Below are 27,249 nucleotides of genomic sequence, written 5' to 3' on the forward strand. Positions count from 1 at the left end.
TAGATAGATTAATTGATTGATACAGCAGTTAAGCCCATACTGTGCACTAAAGTGGCACAGTAGAGAGAGCATTGGGCTTGAAATCAGGAAGACCTGAATTCAAATCCAGTTACAGATTCTTATTAGCTCTGTAATCTTGGACAAGTCACTTAACTTTATTTGCCTCAGTTTCCTTATCAATAAAGTGAGCAATTGAAGGAAACGACAAGCCATTCTAGGATTTTTGCCAAGAAAACCCCAGATGGGGTCAAGAAGACTCAGACACAACTGAAATGCCTGAATAGCAAACAAATACTAGGCTATTTTAAGGTTTACAGTACTTAGTTCTGAGCATATAAATATAAATATAAACAAAACAAAACAAAAAGACAATTTTTGTTCTCAGGGAGCTTATAGTAGAATGAGGAAAAGACAACTGATAAAAGAGAGCTGTAAAGGAGGGGTGGAGGAAGGGAAATCATGTGGAACAGGTAGAGTAGTGAGCATGGTTGCCGTGGGCTCCCCATGGAATATATTCCTGGATAGAAATTCACCAATTAGAGGAAGGACTGCAGGGAAAAGGGGGCATCTTCAGGGTGAAAAAACTATTGGCATGAATGTAGAAACATCCAAAAAGTCAGAGACAGGAGGAGAAATGGGTAAGAAATAAGCACAGATGGTTTGGGAAGTCCTTGTAGGATTATTGAGAAAATCAATGTAAAGTGCTTTGCAAATCTTGACACATTACATACATGCTAGTGGTTGTTATTAAGTGGCTTGTCTACATGGGTAATAAACATACTAAGTGGGACATTAGAACCGATGCTTCTGCTCTCACTAATTTTTGATACAAGGATGGAGTGTCAAAGGTATGACAGAGGGAAGCCCTTGCACAAAGCAAGGCAGAAGCTGGGAAGTTCAAGGAGGCTACCATTCTCATCAATACTTATATTAACAAGTAGTTGGCACAAAGAATGTTTGCTTAACCAATGTTCACGCAGTGAATGGATCAATGAATGGATGAATGACCTGTGACATGAGAGAGATTCCTCTGGACATCACTAAGCCCAATCCCTGCTTTTATCTCTAATCTACAAAAGACTAAATTGAGGATCAGACTAAGGAGCTGCCTCTGGAGAGATGAAGGATGACAGGTCTTGATATTGCTTTGAAGACTGGGTTTTGGTTCAGAGAAACCCCCGGTTTTCATCAGAGTGCCAGGCGCCTGCAAGCTAATCCTTCATTTTGCACAGTTTGGTTCTGGCTCCCTGTTCCAGATGCTGATCACTTCCAAACAGCTGGCCAATGATTAGATTCCATTCCTGCTGCTCTCATTTCTTTTTGGCTCTTCTGCTGGCCTAGGATGGCTCTCCTCCTCCACAGTTTATTTATTACTGTCTTTGGTAGAGTGGATATAGAGAAAGAGGACAGAGATGCACATTTACAACTGCCTGCCAAGATGATGAGATGCCTTCATTTTTCCAAGTGAAAAAGTCTGGGATAAAATATCAGTATGCATTGTATCAGAGCAGGGGCCAGAGCTGGGAAAACATACAATCAGACTAGTCTCTGGTACTGGCTGCTGTTTGGTCGGAGTCTTTCAAAGCCTTGGCTATAATTCTTTTGCACTTAACATACCAGGATTTAGATTAAGGGTCTCAAAAGATTTCAGCAAAATTCTTTTGAGAGATCTTAATAGAAGAAAATACAATATAATCATTGCTCCATTGACAAATTAATAATTATTTATTAAATGTTTACTCTGTGCTTGGCATTATGTCAGGTGCTGAGGATGCAAAGAAAAGGAGGGAATTTGTGCTTAAAAAGATGCTTGTAACAGGTATTGAGTAAAATGTCTTAGAAATAGGTCATTTAACCCTCACAATGACACTGGGAGGAAGGTGCCATTATCATCCTCATTTCACAGTTGAGGACACTGAGGCAAAAAGAGATTAAGTGACTTGATCCAAGCCCAGTGCTCTATCCACTGCTCCACCTAGCTGCCAAGGATAATACTAAAGGCAAAGATGAAAGTTTCTGCCTTCAAAGGAGCTTCTTTTCTATTGGGGGAAACATCACGCACAACTGAATAACATATATAAGTATTGCTGAAATGATTTCTGATGGTGTTCAAACTGGTTATGTTTTTACTCCTCTTCACTTACTCTATGAAGGGCTTAGCTGCACTGGCCTTCTGGCTGTTTTCCACATACAACATTTCCACAGCCATCTTCCAGCTTTTGCCTGGAAGGCACTTACTCCTCATTTCTGCCTCTTAAAATCCTTAATTACTTTTGAAGTTCAGCTGAAGATGCAGTTTTTCCTCATTTCCCCAGTTTCTAGTGCCATCTTCTTCTAATTTAAATTGTACTTATATTTATTTTTCTAGAGGCAGGTATTGCTCAGTGGTTAAGTCCTGGAGTCAGAAAGATTGAGATCAAAATAGCCCTGGGCAGTTTCCTAGCTATTTGGCCTTGGGCAATTCATTTAACCTCTGTTGCTAGAGTGCTGGTCCTGGAATCAAGAAGACCCTAGTTAAAATGTGGTGACCTTGGGCAAGTCACTTAACTTCTGACTGACTGATAAAAGACTACCTTGGAGAAGGAAATGACAAACTATTCTAGTATCCTTGCCAAGAAAACTCCAATGGATAGCTAAGGTTCTTAGAAGAACTTAGAAGAGTCCGACATGACTGAAGTACTGAACAACAGCAAACTCATTTTTGTATATATTTTCTATATATTGCCATATGAACATGTATCTCCCAATAGGATGTAAAATCCCTAAAAGCAGGGAGGGATATTCTGCATTTCTCTGCCTTTCTCTGTCTATCTCTGTCTCTGTCTCTCTCTCTCTCTCTCTCTGATTCATTGAATCAAGAATTCACCCCTTATCCAAAGGGCAATTCAATTGTATATACCCTTTGATCCATTAATACCACTGCTATATCTGAATTCTAAAGAGATTAAAGAGAGGGGAAAAGTAGCTCTTTTGTACAAAAACATTTTATAGAAGTTCATTTTTTGTGATGGCAAAAGATTTGGAACTGAGGAGATATCCATCAATTGGGCAATGGCTGAACAAGTTGTGGTATATGATTGCAATGGAGTACTATTGTGCTATAAGGAATAACAAACTAGATGAATAAGAAACAACCTGGAAAGACTATGTGAAGTGATGCAAAATGAAGTGAGCAGAACCAGAAGAACATTGTACACAGTAACAATAGTGTATGACAATCGACTGTGAATGATTTAACTACTATTAGCAATGCAAGGGTCCAGGGCAATCTCAAGGGACTCATGAAGAAAAAATCTATCTACTATAATAGGAATGCAGATTGAAGCATACCATCCTTCAGTTTATCTTTTCCTTAATTTTTTCTCTAGTCTAAGTGATATGTCTTTTACAACATGAAGAACATGGAAATATGGATTATAGGATAACACATGTGCAGCCTATATCATTTTGCCTGCCATCATGGGATAGGAGCAGGGGTGTGAGGGAAGGAGAGAATATGGATTACAAAATGTCAGAAAATGATTACTGAAAATTGTGCTGCCTGGAAAAAAATGAAAAATGAAAAAAAAAGACTTTAGGCTCACTGAAAACAAGAATAGGTGTACTTTGTATATTCTCAACACTTAGTTGCTTACATGTAATGAGTGTCCATTGAATATTGAAGGGATTAATAATTTTTAAAATGGAGGTAATAATAATTACTATCATCCCTCATTTGGCCATTATGGGCTTTAAATGAGATATGGCAGAAAAGCTCTTTGATCATTATCAGATACTGGATGAGTATAGTCTATTATTAATTCAGAATCATAGAACTGTAGTGTGGGAAGAGAACTTAGCAATTATCTAATAAAGTTTACTTATTTTCTAGATGAGGAAACTGAGGTGCATGGGTGTCTTACCCAAGATTACACTAACTTGTAGCAATGGTGTCACCAAAGCCCAGCTCTAGTGCTCTTTCCATGATGTTACGAAGTCTCTCTGTATTTTATGTTCTGAAAATGTAAATGTTCCTCTTTACATTAAACCAGCTGAATCTATTCTCAAATTGTCCCATATCTGGAAGGAGGTAGATAGGGCTCTTCAAGGTTCATGAGATCAGAGAATTTTGAACTGGAAGTGGTCAGGGATATGGACTGGACCTGTGATTTCATTGGTGTGAGGATTTCCCAGATGATGAAACTCCTACTGCAGATCCAGGTTGATACCTTTCCTGCAGTTTAGAGTATAAGAGAGTTGCCTGGGGAACACTGAGAGAGTAAGTGATTTAAATACAGGGGATAAAGTAGAAGAAGGTCAGAGCTGACTTCAGGACAGAGGGCTTGTCTAGGATGACATGTAGTTGGATTTCCACTTGAAGCCTGAGTCACCAAAGGGGAAAGTGCTACCAAATAATAACAGTTGAATATAGATCTATATGTATTTTACAAATAATATGTATCTATATGCATATATATCTAAGACAAGCAGAATGCTTTATATACATAATTTCATGCTACACATAAAAACAAGATTATGCTGAGAGATGAAAAAGATTATTATGTATCAATGGTGAAAGGATTCTAAACAATGCCATAAAATTTTTGTTTGAGGGAATTGGGGATACTTACTTGGCATATAGTAAGCACTTTCATTCATTCATTTATTCACTCATTTATTCATTAATCCTGAAAAGACTTAGAAAGGCTATGTTAGTCAACTATTTAAAGGATTGTATTAAAGAAAGGGATAAAGACTTGTTTATTGTTCATGGCCCTGGAGGACAGAACTTAAGAATGATGAGTAGAAATTATACAGAGGTGGAATTGAGCTTAAAAATAATGGAAAACATTCCAATAATTAGAGCTGTTCAAAAAGGAATGGATTTCTTCAGGGGACATGTAAGTAGTGAGTTCCCATTGCCCCTTGGGTAATCCTCAATTTCAGTTCTTTGGAGACAGTAGTATTCTATTACTCACAGCAGTATAACATCAAAGAAACATTCAAAGAAAATGACAATGAATGGAAAACCCCTTGAAGACATTTTCCAAATGAGTGATACATTCAACCAGAGATGTTCAAGTGGATGCTGGATGGCAAATTCTCAGGGACTCTGTAGATGGGATTTGTGCTTTGAGTAATAATTAGATTTGATTATCCCTAATATCCTTTCTACCTTGGCCCTTTTTTGACTATAAGACACCAAATGCATCACGCTGGTCATGATGAGGCATTTCCTAATGAATTAGAAAACTATTCCTCCTCTCTTTCCCTCTTTCTCCCTCCCTTTCTTCTCCATCTCCATCTTTCTTCCTTCCACCTCTCTGTGTCTCTCTGTCTCTTTGTTTCTGTCTCTGTCTGTCTGCCTGTCTCTCAGGGTAGGAGAAATTGAAATAAATAGTCCAGAAGATCAAGGTGCCAAAATAAAAAATTGTGTATTTTCTTCATAGTTTCTGTTCCTCCATGATGATATGATAAAGAGGCCAGGAGGCTTTGGTATAAAGATCTTAGTTGGTATTGTATTTAAGTCAATTGTAAATGAAGTTCATGACCCTTTGAGGACATGTTCTTCAACAACTCACCTAATTTCTTTCCATTGGGCGTATTTCTATATATTCACCAATGCTGCATCTTAATTTTAATAATAATAACTCATGTTTCTATACTATCTCATGGTTTGCAAAGAATATTTACTTATATCATCTCCTTTGGTTCTCACTCTGGTCCTGCAACTTAAACATAGGGACTATAGCTTCCCAGCTGAAAGGGTCTTAGAGGCCATCCCATCCAGAGGTGTGGCTTGCAACAACTCTTGAGTGCAGCCAAACCATATTAAAATATACTTATGAAACAGTTAATAAAATAAATTAAAACAAAATACAGTAAAAAGCAGATAATATTACATTTTAAAACTAATTCAATATGTGGCCCTCAGGGATTTTTGAGTTTGGATTTGTTGTTTCAGTTGTGTCTGACCCATCGTTACTCTATACTTGAGATGGCAAAGATGCTAGAGTGGTTTGCTGTTTCCTTCTCCAGCTTATTTGACAGAAGATGAAACTAAGGCAAAGAGGATTAAATGACTTGCCCAGGGTCACACAGGTACTCAATGTATGAGACTAGATTTGAATTTAGGGAGATGAGTCTTTCTGACTCCAGACCCTATGTTTGGATTAGTGTTTCCCATCTCCATTTGAGTTTAAGACCATTGAGCTAATCCACCCCCTTCATTTTATAAATGAGGACAGTGAGGCTGAGAGGCATAAGGTGATCTTTCCAAGGCCATGTAGGTTATACCATGCAGAGCCAGAATTTGGACTCAAATCTTCTGTCTCCAAGTCTAGAACCCTTTCTCCTGGACATGCAACTTTTCATAGGGAGAGGTTTTTTTAATCCCCATTTATACATAAAGAAACAGAAGCTCAAAGAACATGGGAGATTTGCCTAGAATCCCACAGCTAGTGAATGTCAAAGGTGAGATTTGATCCTAGGTCTTTCTGACCCCAAGTCTAGTGCTTTATCCCCTACATTACTCTGTTTCTAACCTATTGTATTCCCCAATCTCCAACTTCAAAAAAGGCAAACCTCTATTTGCCAGAATAAACAGAATTTATTAGGGATACTCCAAAAGTAATTTTCCCACTTATAAACACAACCATTTTCCTAAATGATATGTGACTTCATTCTCTCTGCTATAGAACTATAGTACCATGGTTTGAAAACTGTAAGGTACATCAGAAGCTACCCAGGCCAACCTTCTCTCTTTATTGAGGAGGAAAGTGACAGACACTAAAGTTACCCAAGGTCACACAGGGAGGATTTAAATCCCTGTTTTCTGACTCCAGATCCAGTGTCTGGTGTAAACTGTTAAAAGAACAACAACATATACCCTCCTCTCATCCTTCAAACACTTCATTCTTCCACAGTTAGAGGTGGGATGGGGAGGAATCAGGTAAGAAGATAAGGAGATAGTGTTTCCTATGCAGGAGCCTTAACCTTGCTCTGGGTGGGCTCACCCCAAGAGAGAGCCAGGAGGAATTAATTTTTTGAATATTGCCTAGGCTACTTGGGCTAATCTGTCTAAAAGTCAGAGAAGTAATGGAGGACAGGGGAAGATCTTTTCCCCTTTCTTTCTTAGTAGGACACAGTATTGATGCATTATTGAAGGGCCTTCTGAATCAGCAAAGGAATAAAATAGTCAGAGGGTTTAGAAACAGAAGGGATCCATTCAACATCTCTATTTTACAGATGGCAAAATGAATCTCAGAGAGATTAAATGACTTGTCTGTGATCACACAAGTAGTAAATGTAGTAGCCAGGATTCAATGATCATAGATTTGGAGCTGGAAAGAACTTTGAGGTCATTTGATTCAAATTCCAAATTTTTATAGTCAAGGAAAGAGAAAACACGAGAGGCTATATATGTGACTTGTCCAGGCTCACACAAATAGAAAGTAGCAGAGCCAAGATTTGAGCCCAGGACCCTTTGTTCCAAAGCTATTCTTGGCCCCATGAAGTCATCTGCTAAACCCTGATCTTTCCTACAAGTTCAGTATACTTTTCCCCCAATCCTGCTCCCCATTTGGAGCAAAGTCCTTTGATTTTAAAAGGGTTAAAGAATAGGATATATGTAGCACTCTAAGACCCAATTATATGCTCACAGCATACCCAAGGCTAATCTAGTTCACTGATATGAGGCACCATTTACCAAGGAATTGGGTGGGTGTGTTGGAAATAATTTTCTGGGAGAGAGCTATTGAGAAGATATATTGGCCAGGTAGTCCAAGATCTCTCTATCTGTGGGACAAAGAATTATTACAGGAAAAGCAAAGTCTTTTTGCACAAGTTTCTGTTATGAGTCTTATGCAAAGGGAATCCCTCATCCACTTTACTCTCTACCAAGAATGCTCAAGTGGATTTATGCTAATATCAAGAATTATGCCTGTTCCTGTGACTGTTTCCTTGCAAAAGTGAGCTTCCCTCAAACATCACTGGCTCATTTCTTTAGCCTCTCTTCCATTACAGGGTTCACTGGCAGAGGTGAGGGCCCATACTATTTTTGGGTTAAGAAAATGCAGGTGATTTATATCTATTCTTGGTTGAGAAGTGGAGGTATTAGGGTGCTGTATGTTACATGTGCTGTCAGATGTGTTTTTACTTAACTGTTTTTATTTGTTACAAGGAAGGGTTGTGTATGGACTACTTGTAGTCAAAAGGCAAAAACCAGAGTATTTTTTAAAAATGTCAGCTTAGATAGAAGGGTGGTCATGATTAATGGCACCAGTAGTACAATTTGAGCCATCGTCAGGTTAATAAAGGTTAATAAAGCATGTCAAAAATTGCATAAAACAATACATTTTTGTTCATCCAGAATTACAAAATTCAGAATGCTCAAATTATTGAAAATTTCTGGCAACTTAAAGCAACTTGGGTGGCACAGTGGAGAGTTGAGCTTACAATCAGGAAGATCTAAGTTTAAACAAATTCCACCATAGAAGCTTATCAGCTCTATGATCCTTGGAAAGTCATTTATCCTCTGCTTCAATGTCCTTAACTATGGAATGGGGCTAATAACACCTGTCTCCTAGGGTAGTTGTGAGGATCAAATGAGATAATATTTGTGTAGTACTTGGACAGTGTCCTCACATAGTGGATTCTTACTAAATGATTATTTCCTTTATCCCTCCATTCTTCCTTCCTTCCTTCCTTCCCTCCCTCCCTCCCTCTGGTGGAGCACTTAGAGGCCGTTGGTTGCCATGTGAAGGTTACTCAAAATTTCTTGGTGAATAAAGCATTTTCTATTCTACTTTTATAAGAAAAAACCCCAAGATGGCAACCAAGCTATGGAAAAAAAAAACCCTGTTTATTCAAAAATTCTTGATTGATTTATTAAAAACAGTAACTCTTAAAGGCTTATCATAAGCTCTGTGTCATCCAACCCTTAGGCAGTCTACATCTGCATTTACAATAATGGACAAAGATGGTGGATATTCATAATTCCAGACCCTGGAGCATGACAAGATTCTGATAGGCCTTCTGAATCTTCAAAGGAAGATTACATTATGTTCAGGGTAGTTTTAATAATATGAACTCACATTTACATAACATTTTAAGTGTCTCTTGTACACTGATCTCATTTGACAGTCCTGTAAAAGAGATACTTTAAAAAAATCCTCTTTTTTTAGGTTAGACAATGAGACTCAATGAGATTAAATTATATAAATCACCCAGCAGATAAATATCTGAATCAAGACTGGAACTCAAATCTTCTCTACTATAAGTCTAGCCCTCTACCCACTATGCCATGTAACTTTTCATATGCCAAATAGATTTTCCTCCCTTCCAAAGCACAGAATCATAGCTTTAGAGCTAGAAGAGATCTTAGGGGCCATCTAGTGCAATTCCCCCATTTCCCAGATGAGAAAACAGAGGTACAAAGCAGTTAAGTAATTTGTTCAAGGACATAAAGACACTAAGTAAAAGCCATGATCTTGTCTCCACATTTACCACACTTTCCTCTGTATTATGATGTCCCTGTGAAAGATGGTTCTCTTCTTGAATGTGGTCATTCCCTAGGAAGGCTAACTCCAAATACTCAGACTCAAGCGGTGTGGACAAAAAAGCATTTTATTCAGTAAGCACCCTCATTCTGAAAGACATTGGCATTCATGCCCATGTTCATTTGGGGAAGGGATCCCAGAACACCTACCTTCACTGCAGTTCTTCAGAGACAAAGAATCCACCACAGACAGGCTCCCGTTGGCACTGGAGATATATTCTAGTGAGACCCGGAAAGGACTTTGCAGGTGTCCAATTCTCCCATGGAGCACGGTCCAGCTGATTGCATTTGGAAGCAGAAAGGGGGAAAGAAAAAACAAAGGATAAGAGTGGTGAGAAGAAGATTCAACTCATAGGCATTAATTCTTCTTCCCCAGCATTGACTGAAAAGTCAGTGCTTTGGGATTAGATCCTCTTGGAACCCAGGAAGAACAGCTTTCAGAATAATAATAGCAATGAAATCACTGTTATTTTTAAAGTACACACACACACACACACACACACACACACACACACACATATAAAGAAAGAAAGTTATGTTGTTTAATTGTTTCAATTCTGTCTACCCTTCCTGACCTCATTTGGGGTTTTCTTGGAAAAAACACTGGAGTGGTTTGCCATTTCCTTCTCCAGCTCATTTTACAGATGAGGAAACTGAGGCAAAAGGGGTGAAATGACTTGCTCAGAGTTAGCACTTGTCAAGAGGCACCATATTTAAAGATCAGAGTCTTTGATTCTACAGAGTCCTATCTTGGTGGTCAAGGTAATCAGCTTTCGTGCCCCTGAAGCAGGTGTGTCTAGGAAAGCTTCAGGCAAGCCCTAGCTCATACTCACAGGAGGGAGGGATTCCTCCTCCCAAGGGGCTGATTTTATGGATCTTAAAGTAATTTTTATTTTAATTTTTCGATTAAGAAGAATTTCTTAGATTCTTCACTAATGGATGAAAATAGAAAAAAAAATTTCAAGTGACTGGATAGTAATCACCTATACCCTGTGCATTCTTATTCAGGTGATCAGACACTCCATTCTCATACTAATTCTTTAGAATAATATTTATTTTTCCATTTAAAAGAACCCTACTGTGTTTTCTCTATAGAAAGGCAAGGCAGTACAGTGAATAGAGTACTGGTCTTGGAGTTAGGAAAACTTTAAATCCCACAAGCTTTGTGACCACAGACAAATTACTTAACCACTCTGACTATTAATTTTCTTAATCAATCAACAAACATTGATTAAATCTCAACAATGAGATAATATTGACTAATTGATTAAACGTACTGTGAGCAAACATTGATTAAACGGCTACTATGAGTAGGAGAGAGAATTGTGTATACACCTAGGTAGGTATGGGTAGGTTTGTAAAAAAAAAGTACTGATACACTTTTCAGTTTAATCTGCATTATTACCATTTCTCCTTTACTTTCTTAAGTCTACACAATCAACAGGACAATAAATCAAACTGTGATTTGTAGCTTTTGCCAGTTTACCAGATTAAAATGCTCACATTGAAAATTTAACATTCAGCTCTGGATTCAGTACATTACCGCATATAGTTACCTATAAAAGGGGGGGGGGTAGTGTAGTACCTACCTGCCAGAGACATTTAACACCCATGTGACTGTGAACAAGGAGATCTAAGTCTCAGTTTCCTCAATCACAAATTGGGGAAATATTTCAGAGTGTTTCTGATGAGATAATATTAAGTAGCATTTATATAGTGTTTGAAGGTTTGTGAAGTATTTTGCCAATATCTCATTTTACCCTTACAACATTCTTAGGATCCAGGTGCTATTTACTATCCCCATTTTGCAGATGAGGAAACTGAGGCTGACAGAGGCTAAGCAGTTTGCCAGTTACTCAGCTAGCTTGAAACTTAATTCGAACTCAGGTCTTCCTGCCTCCATGTCTGGCACCTGATCCAGTATCCAAACTAGCTAATTCAGGTTTTTCTCTGAAAACTTTAAAACTTGTCAGTCATTATTCTCCAAGTGCTTTTATTGGCTCAGTCTTTAGAGAAAGAGGGTAATGAGAAGGAGAGTAAAGGAAGGAAATCAATGGGAAAAAAACATAAAGAAACATTTATTCTAATTACCATTGATGAGAATTACTATTTGTGAAGAGATTGAAGTGGAGAATCCCTTAAGTCCTTTCTAGTTTCAACATTCTGAACTTCTTTGGAATGTCCTTTTTTTTCCACTCTTAGATGGTGGTAAGTATTATAAAAATTGCTTAGAGAAATCTTATAAGATTCATGGATTGACTGAAGAAAAGTTGAAGGGTCCCCAAGTATATGGTTTTATTGGAAAGGCACCAACAATTGGGTAAGGCTTTGAAAATAAGATAAAAAATGGAAAGACAGCTAGAAGTAGGTTAAATGCTGAGACTTGTTTTTGTTTATAAAAGGGAGTCTTGTCACAGGTAGAGGTAGTTAACTGAGTCTCAGTGGATGGAGCACTGGATCCAGAGACGGGAAAATGAATTCAAATTTAACCTTGGACATTTACTCCTTTTGTGATCATGGACAAGCCATGTACCCTCTATTTGCCTTAATCCACTGGAGAAGGAAATGGCGAACTACTCCAATATTTTTGCCAGGAAAAACCTTTGGACAGTATAGCTCACTGGGTCATGAAGAGTTGTACACAGCTGAACACCAATAACAGTTACAGGTACAGAAGAATCAGGTAAGGAAACTTTTTTTTTTTTCATGCCATGCTCTTAACCTCTTGGAATAATCTAACTGCAAATAATTTGAACATTTAATTTACTTTCCATCATGGATTCTGGAATTTCTGTTTCCTTTAACATCTTTGAGAAGAAAAGGGGAATTCCTGCCAGGCTATCTCATATTCTCTTAATGGTCCTTTGGCCTTTAGGAATGGTAGAACTAGTGAGGAGGGATGGGGGCACTGCTCCCCTCCAGTGCTCCAACCTGAACCCTATGAATGTGGGTGAATGAAGTCGCTTAGAAATTTGTGCCCATACTTTAGATATTTGAATGAAGCTATATTAAGTTGCCCTTCTAATTGGAACTATTATAGATTTTGTTCTTGCTTACTCTACCCAAAATCTAGAGGTTCCAGTGAATAGGAGAAAGGAGGAGAGAAATGTGTCTACAAATAAAACACTATCACTAAAAAAGAATTTAAAGCAAACTTTGTTTAAGGGTTCTTGTGCAACAACAAGAAAAAGAATTTTGCCCTTTCCTCTAAGTCAAAAGACCATAGGAGAAAGAAATAGATGGGCAAAACTAAAAATGTTTATATCTGTTCAGGGTTGAGCCTTACAGATTCAAAGAGTGATGATGTTTAATTCTAGCTAAAGGTGGCTCCTGACAACGACTTCCATTTTTGTATTGGCACCATTCCCTGGATAAATTTGTCAAGGTTTTTAGGAATTAAATTCTGAGTTACTGTCTCAATAACTTTCCCCCCAAATTCTCAGGTCTCCCATACTTTACTTACAGGAACTTTAATAAGTTTCAGAGCAGTTGCCACACTTGTATTTTATTTCTAGGGAGTTTGAGATTGGGAAAGGGCAAAGATATACTAAGGGTCAGATTTGTTTACAGAAAAAAAAATAAAGCTCAGTCCCTTCTCTCCTCTCAAACTTATCCCCCAGGCTAAAACATACACTTTCCTTAGTGACACCCTGCCTGCCTTGAGTCTGGGTCTCAGAAGGGAAGCAGTTCTCTATTACAGCTAAAGGGTATCCCACTTATCCTGGTGGGAGAGCGAGGTAGTGGGTGGTCCTCTGGCAGTCCCATGGAATGACTGAGGACCCTGGACTATCTCAGCAACTTACCATGTGGCAACTAATCAGATCAGCACTGGTCAGATCCTACTAGCCATCAAGGAAGTGGAAGATAACATTGAAAAAGGTCTATTCCATTATTTCCCAAGATTTTAAACATTCTGGATAACTGGCATTTAAACAGAACTTTAGTTTGCAAAGTGATTTGCAAACATCATCTCTTTTGAGCCTCACTATAACCTTCAGAAGCAGCTGCTACTGATGTTGTTGTCCTCATTTTACAGATCTGGGAAACTGAGGCTCATGTTACAGATGAGAAAACTGAGGTTTTGACAGAGGTCATCAGTTTCAGAAGCAAGATTTGTACCTAGTCTTCTTGACACCAAGTCAAACACTCAACCTACTATCATTCTGTCTCATAACCCACAAGTTCCAACAAACTGGCCTTCAGATAGCACTTTAAGGTTTATAGAATGCTTTACAAATTTCATTTGATTCTCACAACAGCCCTTCAGGTGGGTGCTATTATTTCCCCTGTTTTGCAGATGAAGAGACTGAAGCAGGCAAAGGTTAAGTGACTTCCCCAGGGTCACACAGCTAGTAAAAGCCGGAGGCTGGATTTGAACTCAAGTCTTCCTGATTCCAGGTCCAGTGTTCTATCCACTGTGCCACCTAGCTGCCTAATTGTGACTGTGTATAATTCACCAAATAGCCTTTAGCAGCCTATGTGCTCTCTCTCTAGTCTTTAACCAATTCTCTACATTTAATAAGGAATAGGGTAATACACAGTGGTCTGGGTTTTTCTGTGAAGATCATTAAAGAACATTTTGTTGAACTGCTACATAAATAACAAGTGAGATGTCCTGCCCTGGAGAGTGGATTTGGGCATGTTACATGCCATTGTGCATGGCATGATAACTGCACAGGTTGCCTCCTAAGCCTGGAATGTAATTGCTCTTCTAGCAGCGTCTCTCAGAATTCTTCAGTGTAAGTACCAGCTCCTATATGAAGCCTTTCCTGGTGGCTCCCTTCAAAAAACTTTCTATGTAGGGTTTACTGATTTTATATTTCTCATTTTACATATATTTTATTTGATTTATTTTACATAAATTTTGCATGTAGTTATGCAAGATTATAAATACATACACACACATAAACATAGATATTTATACTATCTCCCCCTATCATACTGTATCTATAAGCAATTTGAAGGGAGGGACTGATTTATTTTCATTTTTGTGGCTTCAGCACTTAGCATAGCAAGGGGCACATAGTAGGGTCTTAATAAATGTTGGTTCATTGATTGAGTAATTGTTTTAGCCCAGCAAGTAGAAGAGGAGCCATTGAAATCCCAGCATGCCAACACTTGGAGATAATCTAGTGCAGACACCCCATTTTAGAGATGAGAACACAGGTCTACAGGGTAAACTGGACAGCTCAAAGTCACATAGATAACTCAGAATTAACATCCATTAACATGAATAATTTGTATTGCCCCCAGTTTGAAGACTTTGCAGACTATTTTCTTTCTTTCTTTTTAACTCTTACCTTCCATCTTAGAATCAATACTAAGTATTGGTTCCAAGGCAAAAGAGCAGTAAGGGCTAGGTCATTGGGGTTAAGTGACTTGTGCAGGGTCACACAGCTAGGAAATGTCTGAAACTTTTATCTCTAGATCTGGCCCTCTATCCATTGAGCCACTAAGCTACCCCATTTGTGGATTATTTTTTTTAACGCCTTACATTCTGTCTTAGAATCAGTGCTGTGTATTGGTTCTAAGACAGAAGAGCAATAAAGGCTAGGCAATGAGGATTAAATGTTCTGCCCAGGGTCACACAGCTAGGAAGTGTCTGAGGTCAAATTTGAACCCAGGACCTCTCATATCTAGACCTGGCTCTCAATCTACTGAGTGCTACCTCACAGATGCAGCCCATGTCTTTAATACCATTGTCCTCTTGGTGATATTTAATGGGTTTGAGTGAATGTTGGAATACCACCATCTCCAAAGAATCAAAATCCATGGTGACCTTGAAAAGGCAATAACAGGTATATACACCTGTAGAAGACCAAGGATGACCAGGACACAAAGGATGCACGCAGTATCATCAAGGACAACTGTGACGTGAACATGTGAAGTTGTGAACTATGCAGACTGATGGGTACCATCAAGACCAGTTTTACATCCCTAAAACCAGAGGGACTTAGTGGGTCTGGTTGCCAGTGTTGACTAGATTAGGCAAGGCTCTGGGATGGAAGAAATAAAGACTGGAGCTGAACTAAGAAAAGCTGAGTGAGATCTTGGCTCTGGGAATTATGGGCTCCCTGAAAATTTGCATGTCCCTTCCCCTCCTCACCCCAGTCTCTCCTCTGCTGAAAAATGGAGGACAGATTCCAAACCCATTTTTTTTTCTGGGTGACTCTGAGGAAGTCACGGGATCTGGGTAAATCCTTCAGATTTGTAGGTCTCCTAAGTCCTAGATGGAATGTGATTGGCACTGGTGGAGGGAATTCCTGCCTGGGAAATTCCTCTTCTTGATGAAATCCCAGACTCTTCACATCTTCAGCTTCTCTTTTGTATGATCTAGCTACCTGACAGGGAGGCTGCGAATACTACCTGGATGTGAGCGGTTCCTGATCGGGAAACCGGCTTTGAGGGGGAAGAGAAGGAGAGATGTGACAGCCAAGAGCTAAGCGATCAATCACAATCTAGCTGCTTTGACTTGGTAGTTAAGGCAGCAAAACAAACTCTTAGAAATCCTATGGAGAATCCATAACGAGCTCAGGCAGGGAGACAAAGGGAGCCGCCAGGGAGTCTCTCCGCATGAGGCTGGTCCAATGTGTTGAGATACAACTGTCGGATGTGTCAGAAGCCAGGCACGGAGTTTGATGAGGCGGAAGGGTTTGTTGTGACGATTTCTGATAGGGTGATTGGCATGAAGAGTTATTTTAAGTGTAGATTGAAGAAAGCCTTTCTGACAGGAAGAACAGACAATGTGTGGCAGCTGACAAAGCCATCAAACAAACCCTGCTGGAGTTGCTGTGAAATATAGCTGCCGGCATAATAATGAGCAACCAGCCCTCAAACATGGGCTTTTTGATAGCTTTTCCCATGGAGAGGCAGCATGGTAAGAAAAAACTGTACTGGAAGACAAGAAGAATCAGGTTCAAATCCTGCCTCAAACACTTAGCTATGTGACCTCTCTGACTTAGTTTCTTCTTCTATAAAATGGAGATAGCAATAGTACAGTTCATAAAATCTTAGATATGGATGGGGTGGAATCAACTCCAAAGGGTTGTTCATAGAGTAAAAGATCTGAAAATAAAAAGAAACTTAGCCCAAATTAGTCATTTTAAAATATTTTAAATTTTATTTATTTATTTTTCAAACCCTTATCTTCTTAGTATTGATTCAAAGACAGAAGAAGGACAAAGACTAGGTAACTGAGATTGAGTGACTTGCCCAGGGTCACCTAGCTAGGAAGGTGTCTGAGGCCAGATTCCAGCCGATTCATTTTACAGATGAGGAAAATGGGGCCAGCAGAGGGGGAAAGAATTACCCAAGATGAGACAGGTGGCAAGTGGTAGAGAAATTAGAATTTAGACCCCATGACTCCAAGTTCAGCACTCACTGCACTGTACCACACTTTCTGACATATGTAAATGCTCTGCCAACCTTAAATACCATATACCTGTGAAGTTATTGTTGCAATCATGGACCAGGTTGGAAAACCACTGCTATGAGATATATTAGGATAATAATAGATAATAGATCATATTTATATGGCACTTTAAGGTACCCTAGGCCATTGGCAAAATAATAGATAATAGCTCACATTGGTATAATAATATCTCACATTTATATGGTACTTTTGTTCAGTAGTTTCAGTCATATCTTATGCTTGGTGATCCCATTTGGGGTTTTCTTAGTAAAGATATTGGAGTAGTTTTGCCATTTCCTTTTCCAATTCATTCTATAGGTGAGGAAACTGAGGCAGAGTTAAAAGACTTGTTCAGGGTCATACAGTGTCTGAGGCTGAATTTGAACACAGGTTTTCTTGATACCAGGGCTGGTGCTACCTAGCTGCTCTATATAGCACTTTAAGGTACCTCAAACGATTTACATATGGCATAAAGAAATTAAGGCCAAGAGAATCTAATTGACTTGTTCAGAGACACACAGCTAAGTATTCAATGGGTCTGGTCAACATAATCTCTTCCTTGATTAACTTCCTAAAACAGGGGAAAGAGCTTTCTGAGAAAAGACACTATAACTTTGGCTAGCATTTCCTACTGCCTGGAAACTCTGTGAATGCCCACACCTCAAGGAAAGAAGTGAGCATACATTTCTAGCAGATGAGTTGAAACCTATTTAGGGATGGAGGTGGAGGGAGAAGCAGGACCCTAATAGAAGGTCAATGGTTTGGGTTTTTTTTTTTTTTTTGATAGAAAGGATGGAATTTCCTTAAGGGGATGTTTCATTTTTGTCTTTGTATCTCTAACAACTTGCATGTTGGCTGGCCCATGGCAGATGTTTAATAAATATTTGTTAATCATGTGGCACCAGTTTAACATTTTACAATTCCAGTCATAGATTTTGAAGGGATCTCTAGTGGTCATCTCCTCCAATCCCTAATGAAAGCATGAATTCCATCTCCAACATGTCCAACCAGTGGTTATGTGGCCTAAATTTACACCTTTAATTCAATACAATGCAAATCAAAGGATCATTGATTTAAGAGTCAGATGGGATTTATGATGCCATATTGAATATAGTCTCCCTATCGTCTTCATTTAATTTGAAAATATATTTTTAGCATCATTGGGATAATTTTCTCTTGCCTAAGAAATGGTTATAATGAAATGGGATGAAAAAGCATTTATCAGGTGCTTATTATCTTTCAAGCACTGTACTACATACTAGAAAAACAAATATAGTCAAAACAGTTCCTGTCCTCAAAGGGCTTACATTCTAAGAGGTATATTAGATAGAGTCCTGGACCTGCAGTATAGAAGACACTGAGTTCAAATATAGCCTTAAGTACTTTCTATCTATGTAACCTTGGGAAAATTATGTAATATCTGTCTACCTCAGTTTTTCATCTATAAAACTGGTATAATAATAGCTTCTACCTCCCAGGGTTGTTGCAAGGAAAAAATAAGATATATGTGTGAAGTGATATGCAAACCTTAAAGCTACATATAAATGCTTGATATCATAAAGTAGAGGAAGAAAATACAATATCAGGTGGTCAGGGAGAAGTATTTGGTAGACAGATCTCTAAGACAATTAAGATGCAAAGAAAGTATCCACCTATATTGGTAGAAGTAACTTCACCTAGGAATTTTCATTATCAATTAAAGTATATACCTAGTTCCAATTCTCTTTCCCCTTTAGAAAGAAGGTGGGAGAGGCAGATCAGAATCAATGTTTTTACTTCTGTCCATTTCCCATTTTTCAGACTCCATATCCCCTTTTAAACAGGTCACATTGGAGCTATCATAACCATCCACATGATCTTCTTTATTCTTTCTTCTAGTTTAATATAGATTTGACCTTAATTGTAATCAATGAATTAGTTATATTGTGTTATTGTTGCCCAGTTGGTTTCAGTCATAAATAAATCTTTGTGGCTTCATTTGGGGTTTTCTTGGCAAAGATCTTGGAGTGCTTTGCCATTTCCTTCTTCAGCTTATTTTACAGATGAGAAAACTGAGGCAAATAAGATTTAGGGACTTACTCAGGGTCACACAGCAAATAAGTATGAGGCCAGATTCAAAAGATGAGTCTTCCTGACTCTAGACCAAGCATTCTATCCATTGTTCTCTTTAGTTATCCACAGTGTCTGTTTGCCAGTTTTGAAAGATACAGTCCACTTCATTTTATTGGCTGATTTTTATGTTCAGGATCTATAGAGTCTATTCCCAAAGTTTGAGGGGAGATGTGTCTGAGTAATTTTGAGGCCTCTTTCATGTCTTGTTTCCGACCTTTATTTTTCTATTGTATGTTCTTTTAATCTCTCCTGTGCCCACCTTTTCTTTGAAGTAACTGAATGTCAAGGTACATATTAACAATGTTGGCAAAATCTTGTCTAGTTTTTCACAGAATGTCTCTACTTCATCCTTGGCCACAGGCATTTTAAAATAAGCTGTAACTAACTTTATCTTCATTGCAATCTCCTTGTCTCTATTCATCATGACCACCTGAAGGTCTGATGACCAAATGGAATCTCATGAAAGTATGTTTCTTATTGCTCTAGGGGTATGATTAAAACAGCAAATAAACTGAGGAGGCCAATTCCTTTTATGTTGTTTTCTTTTTTTTTAACCTGCCTCAGATGAATCTGTGAGCTTTCTTCTGATAGGCTGCAGCTGGGAAGGAAAATCAAAGTGGATGGGGTTTAGGTCCCCAAGGGCATGCCAATTTAGTAGTCATTGGAGAAAACCTCATATTTACATGACAAAAATCATCACAACCAAAGAATTCATCACCCAGTGGCTGGGTTGGTCTTTGGACAATAGACACAGTCTGCCATATTACTTGAAGGCTGTCCACTATTGTAGAAAACCTGAAAGCATTCACTCTTGCTGGTACAGTACAGTCTTCAAGAACCAGGAGTTACCTTGTGCTATGATGAGGCACTGGGGGGGTCAGGATTTCTGCTTTAAGTAGGCATTCAATCGTTTGCTTATTGAGAACTTTCTATCTTGGTAAACTAAGGCTCAGAGACAATCAGTCCAATAAATGGAGTATAGCTTAACAGACTGGCAAGCACCCACTATGTGCCAGTCACTATGCTAAATACTGAGGATACAAAAAGAGGCAAAAGATAATCCTTGCCCCCAAGGAGCTTACTTGAGGGCACATGGACTCCAAAGTCAACTTCCTTTCTCTAATTTCCTCACTATTTTCTTTCAGTTTAATTCAAGGCACATAAAGTCAAGTCAATAATTGACTTAAATAGTTGAACCTCTCTGTAAATTGACTTCAGCTGATAAGCCTTACCTCTAAGGTGGTCCATGAGAAGTCTGGGGCTAGGACTATACTTGAAATCTTTCCTTCCTTGCTTGGTAAAACTTGCCTAAGCTTTTGTTACACTAGACTAGCCTTCAAAGACTCTGCATCCCCTCCATCCCATGATGAACAATCAGACTCGGGCTTTTTGGGAGGAGAGAAAACTGCATCAAATAATTATAATAAGCTAATTTTCTTTGAAGTGTTAATGATGTCATCCATTTTAACAGACACTGAGAATAAAAACTTGAGGGTTAGCAAAACAGAGAAACAAACTATAGTACAACATAGAATAACTAGTGCCTTCCTAGGCTCCAAATTTATCTCAAAGCTCATTATACACAGATGTAGTATAATCTGATATAGTCTCATAAATAGACCTTTCTACAAGTTCCCAGGCCCTAAAAGAATATAGGCCAGGATTAGAGGAAACCATCAAGTGGGGATAACAAGACACACAGTTTCTTTTCTCTATATATTATATATTTTGTTTTGTTCTTTGTTGGAAGACTATGATGGAGCTTTGCCACAGAGATATGTGTCCTCTTTGCCTGGGGCTTCTGGCAGAATACAGAGGATATGAAAGTGTAGTCACAGTTTGGATTTTTTTTTAAATTATAAGGGACCTTTGTGGTTATTTAGTACAATCTCTTTTACATAGGAGGAAACCAAGGCCTTGAGAGTCAGAGTGGCTTGCCCAATGTCAATCAATCAATCAATCTGTTTATGAAATTTTATTCTAGTCAGAGGAGAGTAAAAGACCAAAATGAAACAGTCCCTGTTCTCAGGGAATTTATATTCTATTGTGGAAACCACTTAATATTTATAAGTACATTAACAATAAATATAAGGCAAATTTATTTTTGGAGGGGGAGACACATACTTAGGTGTATCAGGAGAGGCTTCATGGAAAATGTGTCATGGAAGATGAGCTTTTAAAAATCTGGGGAATCTAAGAGGCCAAAGCAAGGAAAGAATGCATTCCTGAGATGGGAGCCAGCATGGGCAAACACATGGAGATGGGAGATGGAATACATATACAGTAGATTCCAGACATGAACCTAGATCTCTTGACCCAGTCCATTGTTTGTTGACTGGCCTATTGTGATCATTTTTATGGCTCAAAAATTTCCTTTGTTCTAAATGCATGACTCATTCCATGAACTATAATATTTGATCATGAATCAAGGGACCAGAGACTCTAGGCACTTTTTGTATCCTTGTTCAGTCTCCAAGGATGAATGTGTAGAGAGTGGGGGAAGAGGGAAGGGACTGAAAATTGGGTCAAATTAAGTGTTGGATTTGAGATACATGAGAAAGTGTGGAGGATTTGGGAAGCCTGAAATTTCTGAATAACTCAGCTCAGGAGTTACCTCTGTGCCATGATGAGGCACTGGGGGTGGGGTGGGGCAGGATTTATGCTTTAAGTAAGCATTTAGTCAATTGTTTATTGAGAACTCAGGGAGTGAGTAATGATGTCAGGGTGGGCATATATCCTGTCATAATAGTGTCTTTTTAGTCTGCTTTGATGGACAGAGGGGGAATAAGTAGATAATTACTGAATTAAAAGGTGTCAGTTGTAAATGGGACTTGGAGACTGTCTAGTCCAATACTTACCTTAATAAAAATGTTCCCTGCAACATTCTGGGCAAGTGACCTCTGATTGAAGAGCTCCAGTGAAGAGGAACCCAATACTTCCTGAGGCAGCTCATACCAATTTTGGACAGCTCTAAATGTTACAAAGTTTTTCCTTACACTAAACCTATATCTTTTCCTCTGTCTCCACTAGCTATTAAATTCCTAGTTCTTTTTTCTAGGGTCTGGCTAGATGATTCTCATTTCTCTTCTACATGAAAGTCCTTTATATACTTGAAGTCTTCTGTCCTGCTGGTCCAAAGTCTTCTTTTCAGCCTGAATGCTTTCATTTCCTTCAAATAAGACTCAAGGAATGTTAAGAATTGGACATTTTGGTCCAAACCATAACTGAAAGGAATCCCTATTTCAACAAATTTAATAAGTAGTCATCCAATCTTCTGCGTGGAGATGTTCAGAAACTCACCACTTCCTATGGCAGCCCATTTCTGTCCTTATTAGGAAATTTTTCCTGACATCAGGCCAAAATTTGTTTCTTTGTAACTTTCACTGATTATTTCTGGGTTCTGTCCTCTGAGGCTAAATGGAGCAATCTAATCCCGCTTTCACATTAAAATCTTTCAAGTAATGCAGAGTGGAAGGAGTAGAACCAGGAGAACATTGTACACAGAGACTGATATACTATGGTAAAATCAAATGTAATGGACTTCTTTACTAGTCGCAATGCAATGATCCAGAACTATTCTGAGGGACTTATGAGAAAGAACACTATCCACATTCAGAGGAAGAACTGTGGGAGGAGAAACACAGAAGAAAACAACTGCTTGATCACTTGGGTTGATGGGGATATGATGGGGATGTAGACTCTAAATGATCAGCTTAGTGCAAATATTAATAATATGGAAATGGGTCTTGATCAATGACACATGTAAAACCCAGTGGAATTGCATGTCAGATATGGGAAGGGGGTGGGGGGAGGGGAGGAAAAGAACATGAATCTTGTAACCATGAAAAAATATTCTAAATCATCTAATTAAATAAAAATTTAAAAAATACAATAAAATCTTTCAAATATTTGTACATAGCTGTCATGTGCTCCCCCTAGTCTTCTTCATGCAAAAATTCCCAAATTCTTTTAAACAATCCTTCTATGACATGGACTTAATGCTATTTACCACCCTGATTGCCCTTCTCCAGACCTTCCATCTTATCAATGTCTTTTAAAAACTTTATTCTGAATGATTAGAAAGCACACTCTAGATGATACATGAAAAAGGCAGAATATACATGGATATGATCACTTCTTTAGTCCTAGAGGTTATGCCTCTGATAATGTAGTCCAAGGTTGCATTAGCTTTCTGGTTGGCACATCAATTATACTAAGCTGGCAATCTATTAAAATCCCAATGTATTTTTTCAGACAGTTATCAAATCATGAGTTTCCCAACCTATGCTTCTAAAGTTCACTTTTTTAAATCCAAGTTAAAAAAAAAAAGTTCTGAATTTTTTTCTTGTCAGATTCAGACCACTACCGTAGCCTATTAAGATCTTTTTGGATCCTGACTCAGTTTATTAGCTATCCCTTCCAGTTTATATGCTAATTTAATGAATGTGTTATCTGTGCCTTTAGTAAACCATTGATATATTGGTATATGGCATGGGACTGAGCACAAATCCCTGGGATACTCTACCAGAGACTTCATGTCATATTGATATTGAAACTTTAACAACTATTCTCTGAATCTAACCATTCAAATAGCTCTCGATCCATCTAATTACTCTTTAGTCACATCTCTCCATCTTCTTCATAACAAGGTTACTATGAGTTACTTTATTAAAGCCTCCCTAAAATCGAGGCATACTAAATTTATAGTACTCTCCTCATCTTTCAATTTAGTAATCCTGCCAAAGAAGGAAATATGGTTAGTTGGGCATGACCAATCCTTGATGAATCCCTGTTGGCACTTTGAAATGACTGTTTTCCATTTCTAGATTTTAACCATCTCTTTAATGCTCCAAGCAAGATTTTCCCCATGAGCTGAAGTCAAGCTCATTGGCCCATAGTTTGCTGATTCTTTTCTCTTTTCTTTTTTTTTTTAAAGATAAGGACAAAATTTCCTGTCTTCAATCTTGCACTCTTCTGCTTTCCATGGTCTGTAATGGCTGTTCAACAATCACATCTATTTAAATGACTTGCTCTGAATGCCTCATGCCAACCTGATAGCCCTGATCTGGAGAAAGGAGGCTGTGTTGTGGGGGAGTGGGGACATGGAATATAGAGAATACTCTTATATCTTCCTCTTCAGGGCTATACTTAAGGTTATTGTACCCCTGCAAAACAGCTAGGTTTCCTTTTAAAACTTTGAAACTAACTTGTTATGTGGCATTGTTCTTCTGTGTGTAATCACAACTAGGGTAGGGGGAAAGGGGCTTTTTCCCAGGGAGAGAATGGGAGAAGAAGTACTTCCTCTATTTAGACTGCTGTCCACTTATTTTGTGATATTCTGTCAGTCTAGAACTGCATCCTACTGCATCCAATGGATAACCATCCCCAATTTCTCCTCTCCTCAGTCCAATCCTCCTGAGGGTCTTGCCACTGCCACAACCCTTTTCTAGTGTCCACTTCCCCCAGGGCTTCCTGCTTTTATTCTCTTCTTCCCCTGTACACTTCCACTAAACGACTATGGGTGCAATTGTGTTATGAGCCTTTAGATTGTCAATCACTAGCAAACTACATCCACCCCAGGTATCTCTTCCTCATATCTCATTGTTTAATATTGTTTCTATTTTGACAACACCTCTTGCATTTATCTCTTTTCTTTTCCCACAGCTACCACCCTAGTTTAGGCTCCCATTACTTCTTTTTTTAACCCCTTACCCTCCATCTTATAATTAATATTAATGCATAAGGTTCAGAGACAGAAGAGCAGTAAGTACTACCCCAAAACTCCAGTGTTTCTATATAAGTACCAGGATAAAATATGAAGCCCTGTGCCCTTTAAAACTCTTCATAATCTCATCCATTCTTATATTTCCAGTCTTCTTACACCTTAAGCTCCTTGTAAATTCGATAATCTAACTACAGAGGTGTATGTGTAGTTCCTTGAATACAATATTCCATCTCTCATCTCTGTTCCTTTGGACCTGCTGTCTGCCATGCTAGGAAAGCTCAGTCCCCTCACTTCTGCCTTAGTTTACATGGCTACCTTCAAGGCTAAAAAGTCTGCTTTCTGTAGGAAGCCTTTCTCAATCTTCCCATTTTCTAATTTTTTTTTCCTTTCAAGTTGATCTCAATCTATTTAGTATATATCTTCTATGTGCCAATTTTCATATTGTCTCCTCTATTAGAATGTGGATCCCTTGAGGGCAAGGGACTATGTGTGTGTGTGTGTGTATGTAAACATTTATGTGTATCCCTAGCACTTACACAGTACATTGGAAATCATAAGTGCTTAATAAATGACTTATTGTTCTTTCTCCCTTGATGAATTTGTCCTTGGTATCAGAACAGCAAGTTATGACTACCTCTGTGACTCAGTTGCAGTGGGTAAAACTGGGACCAATGATACTTAATAATGTTCCTCCTCATAAATATTCAAGAATTAATATAATATTACTTATATCTATAAGTAGATGATAGGGAATTGTGGCATCATTAGTTTCAACCCCCTTTCAGCCTCTGTACCAATCACCAATCAATTGTTTTGACAACTGAAATGAACAGGGTGATTAGCACATGAATAATGAAGAGAATGAATGTTAAGTCTTGAGCTGTACCCTTGTTCCTTGCATCTCAAGCACATTATGATTATGACCAACTCTGTTCCTGTCAATACTTACTGCCATTCTGGTGACATTATTTCTTATTTTGATTTGCTAATAAGCTCCCTGGACTCTTGACAAGTGTAGCATATAGCAAGTGAAAATATGAGGAAGCCTAGAAAGAATACTGGATTTGGGGTCAGAGGACCTGAGTTTGAATCCCGATTATGCTACTTGATGCTGTGTAATGAGGGGCAAATCAGTTCCCTGGCCTGAGCTTCAGCTTCCTCATTTGTAAAAAGTGGGAGTGTGGCACAGATGATCTCTGAAGTGCCTTCCAGTTCTAGACCCTATAATAAATTCATTTAGAAGTAAATCTATAGTTCCTGTTCCCAATCATTACTGAGGGAAAAAAAATTCAAGTGTTTCCCCTCCTCTGACACTTATTCTAAAAAAAATTTCAACATAAATCTCACATTTTCTTTAAAATATACTTCTCATTAATTCTGCAGCAAATATAAACCATTCAGCACTATTTTTTATAGTTCACATTAACTGGGGCTATATTTAATGCAATTTTATGGTGGGTAGCGGGGGAAAAATGCCTGATCAATGTAAATTTTAATGTTAAGTCCGCTGTTGCTTGTTAATTTTCTGTAATAATAATGATGTTTGGTATGTAACACAATGTCTTTCCTCCAAGTAGCTAAGACTTCATTATCTTATTACTTTTCTCTGTGTCTCGGGGAAATGGATGGATTTGTGGAAGGGAGAGAATCATATTCTTGATGAGACACAGTTTGAAATGGTTTGGGGCCTGGGCTTTGACCTCTGAATCCACAGACATTTGCATCCTGCAGCCAAATTTCCTTTGTGACCTAAAGGTAGCCAGAGGCTCCTTCTGCTAGATGGGGAGCCTGAAAGAGAAGGGAAGGAAACTGTCATTTCAAACCTTAATGGGAATTAGCAGCGGGATCAGATCATAGGATCATTGGTTTAGGGCTGGAGGAGAAGAACTTCAGAGCCATCAAATCCCATCCCTTCATTTTACAAAAGAGAAAACTGAGGCTGGACAGTGAACTCCCCAAGGTCACATAGGTAGTAAGCAGCAGAATTGGGATTTGAACTCCTGTTTTCTGATCTTAATTCCAGGCTTTGTTCCACTCTGCCACACTGCTACTCTTCCCAAATGGAAGGGCTCTTCATTTTGTCCAAAAAGCTTTTTCCAGGCTTCCTGGAAGTTTTGGGCAATAGTGTGTAGAGAGCCAGGAACCCAGATGAAGAGCTCTAAGAGTTTGGGATATTTGGAAGGAAGGCAGGATGAAGCCCCCAAACACAAAGGATAATGCAATCCAGAAGGCAGAGATGCTCCCATAGTGCAGAGTCAAGCAGAGGAAGCCCGAAGCTCTGGGTGACAGGGGTAGAAAGTGAACCAATGGGGGTGTGTTTGGGGGCAAAAAGGAGGAAACTCCAAAGCAGCAAGAGAGCTGGCTGGATTACATTTGGGGAAATTGCACTGGACTTTGAACAGAAATCCTATGCTCTACCCAAGACCTATCTTCTGAGCACAAATGTTTTGCTGGCAATGATGT

At 38.6% G+C, this 27,249-nt stretch overlaps 1 protein-coding gene across 1 annotated transcript in view; it reads right to left on the reverse strand.

The window, feature by feature from the left end:
* The window catches only part of ALK (ALK receptor tyrosine kinase), a 1,130,668-nt gene that overhangs the window by 300,310 nt on the left and 803,109 nt on the right, over positions 1-27,249 (reverse strand). Inside the window, exon 7 of the mRNA XM_007476029.2 lies at positions 9,689-9,816. Coding sequence (XP_007476091.1) covers positions 9,689-9,816 — 128 coding nt within the window. The remainder of the gene's footprint in view (positions 1-9,688; positions 9,817-27,249) is intronic.

The sequence above is a fragment of the Monodelphis domestica genome, chromosome 1, assembly GCF_027887165.1.
Source record: "Monodelphis domestica isolate mMonDom1 chromosome 1, mMonDom1.pri, whole genome shotgun sequence".
Taxonomy (NCBI): Eukaryota; Metazoa; Chordata; class Mammalia; order Didelphimorphia; family Didelphidae; genus Monodelphis; species Monodelphis domestica.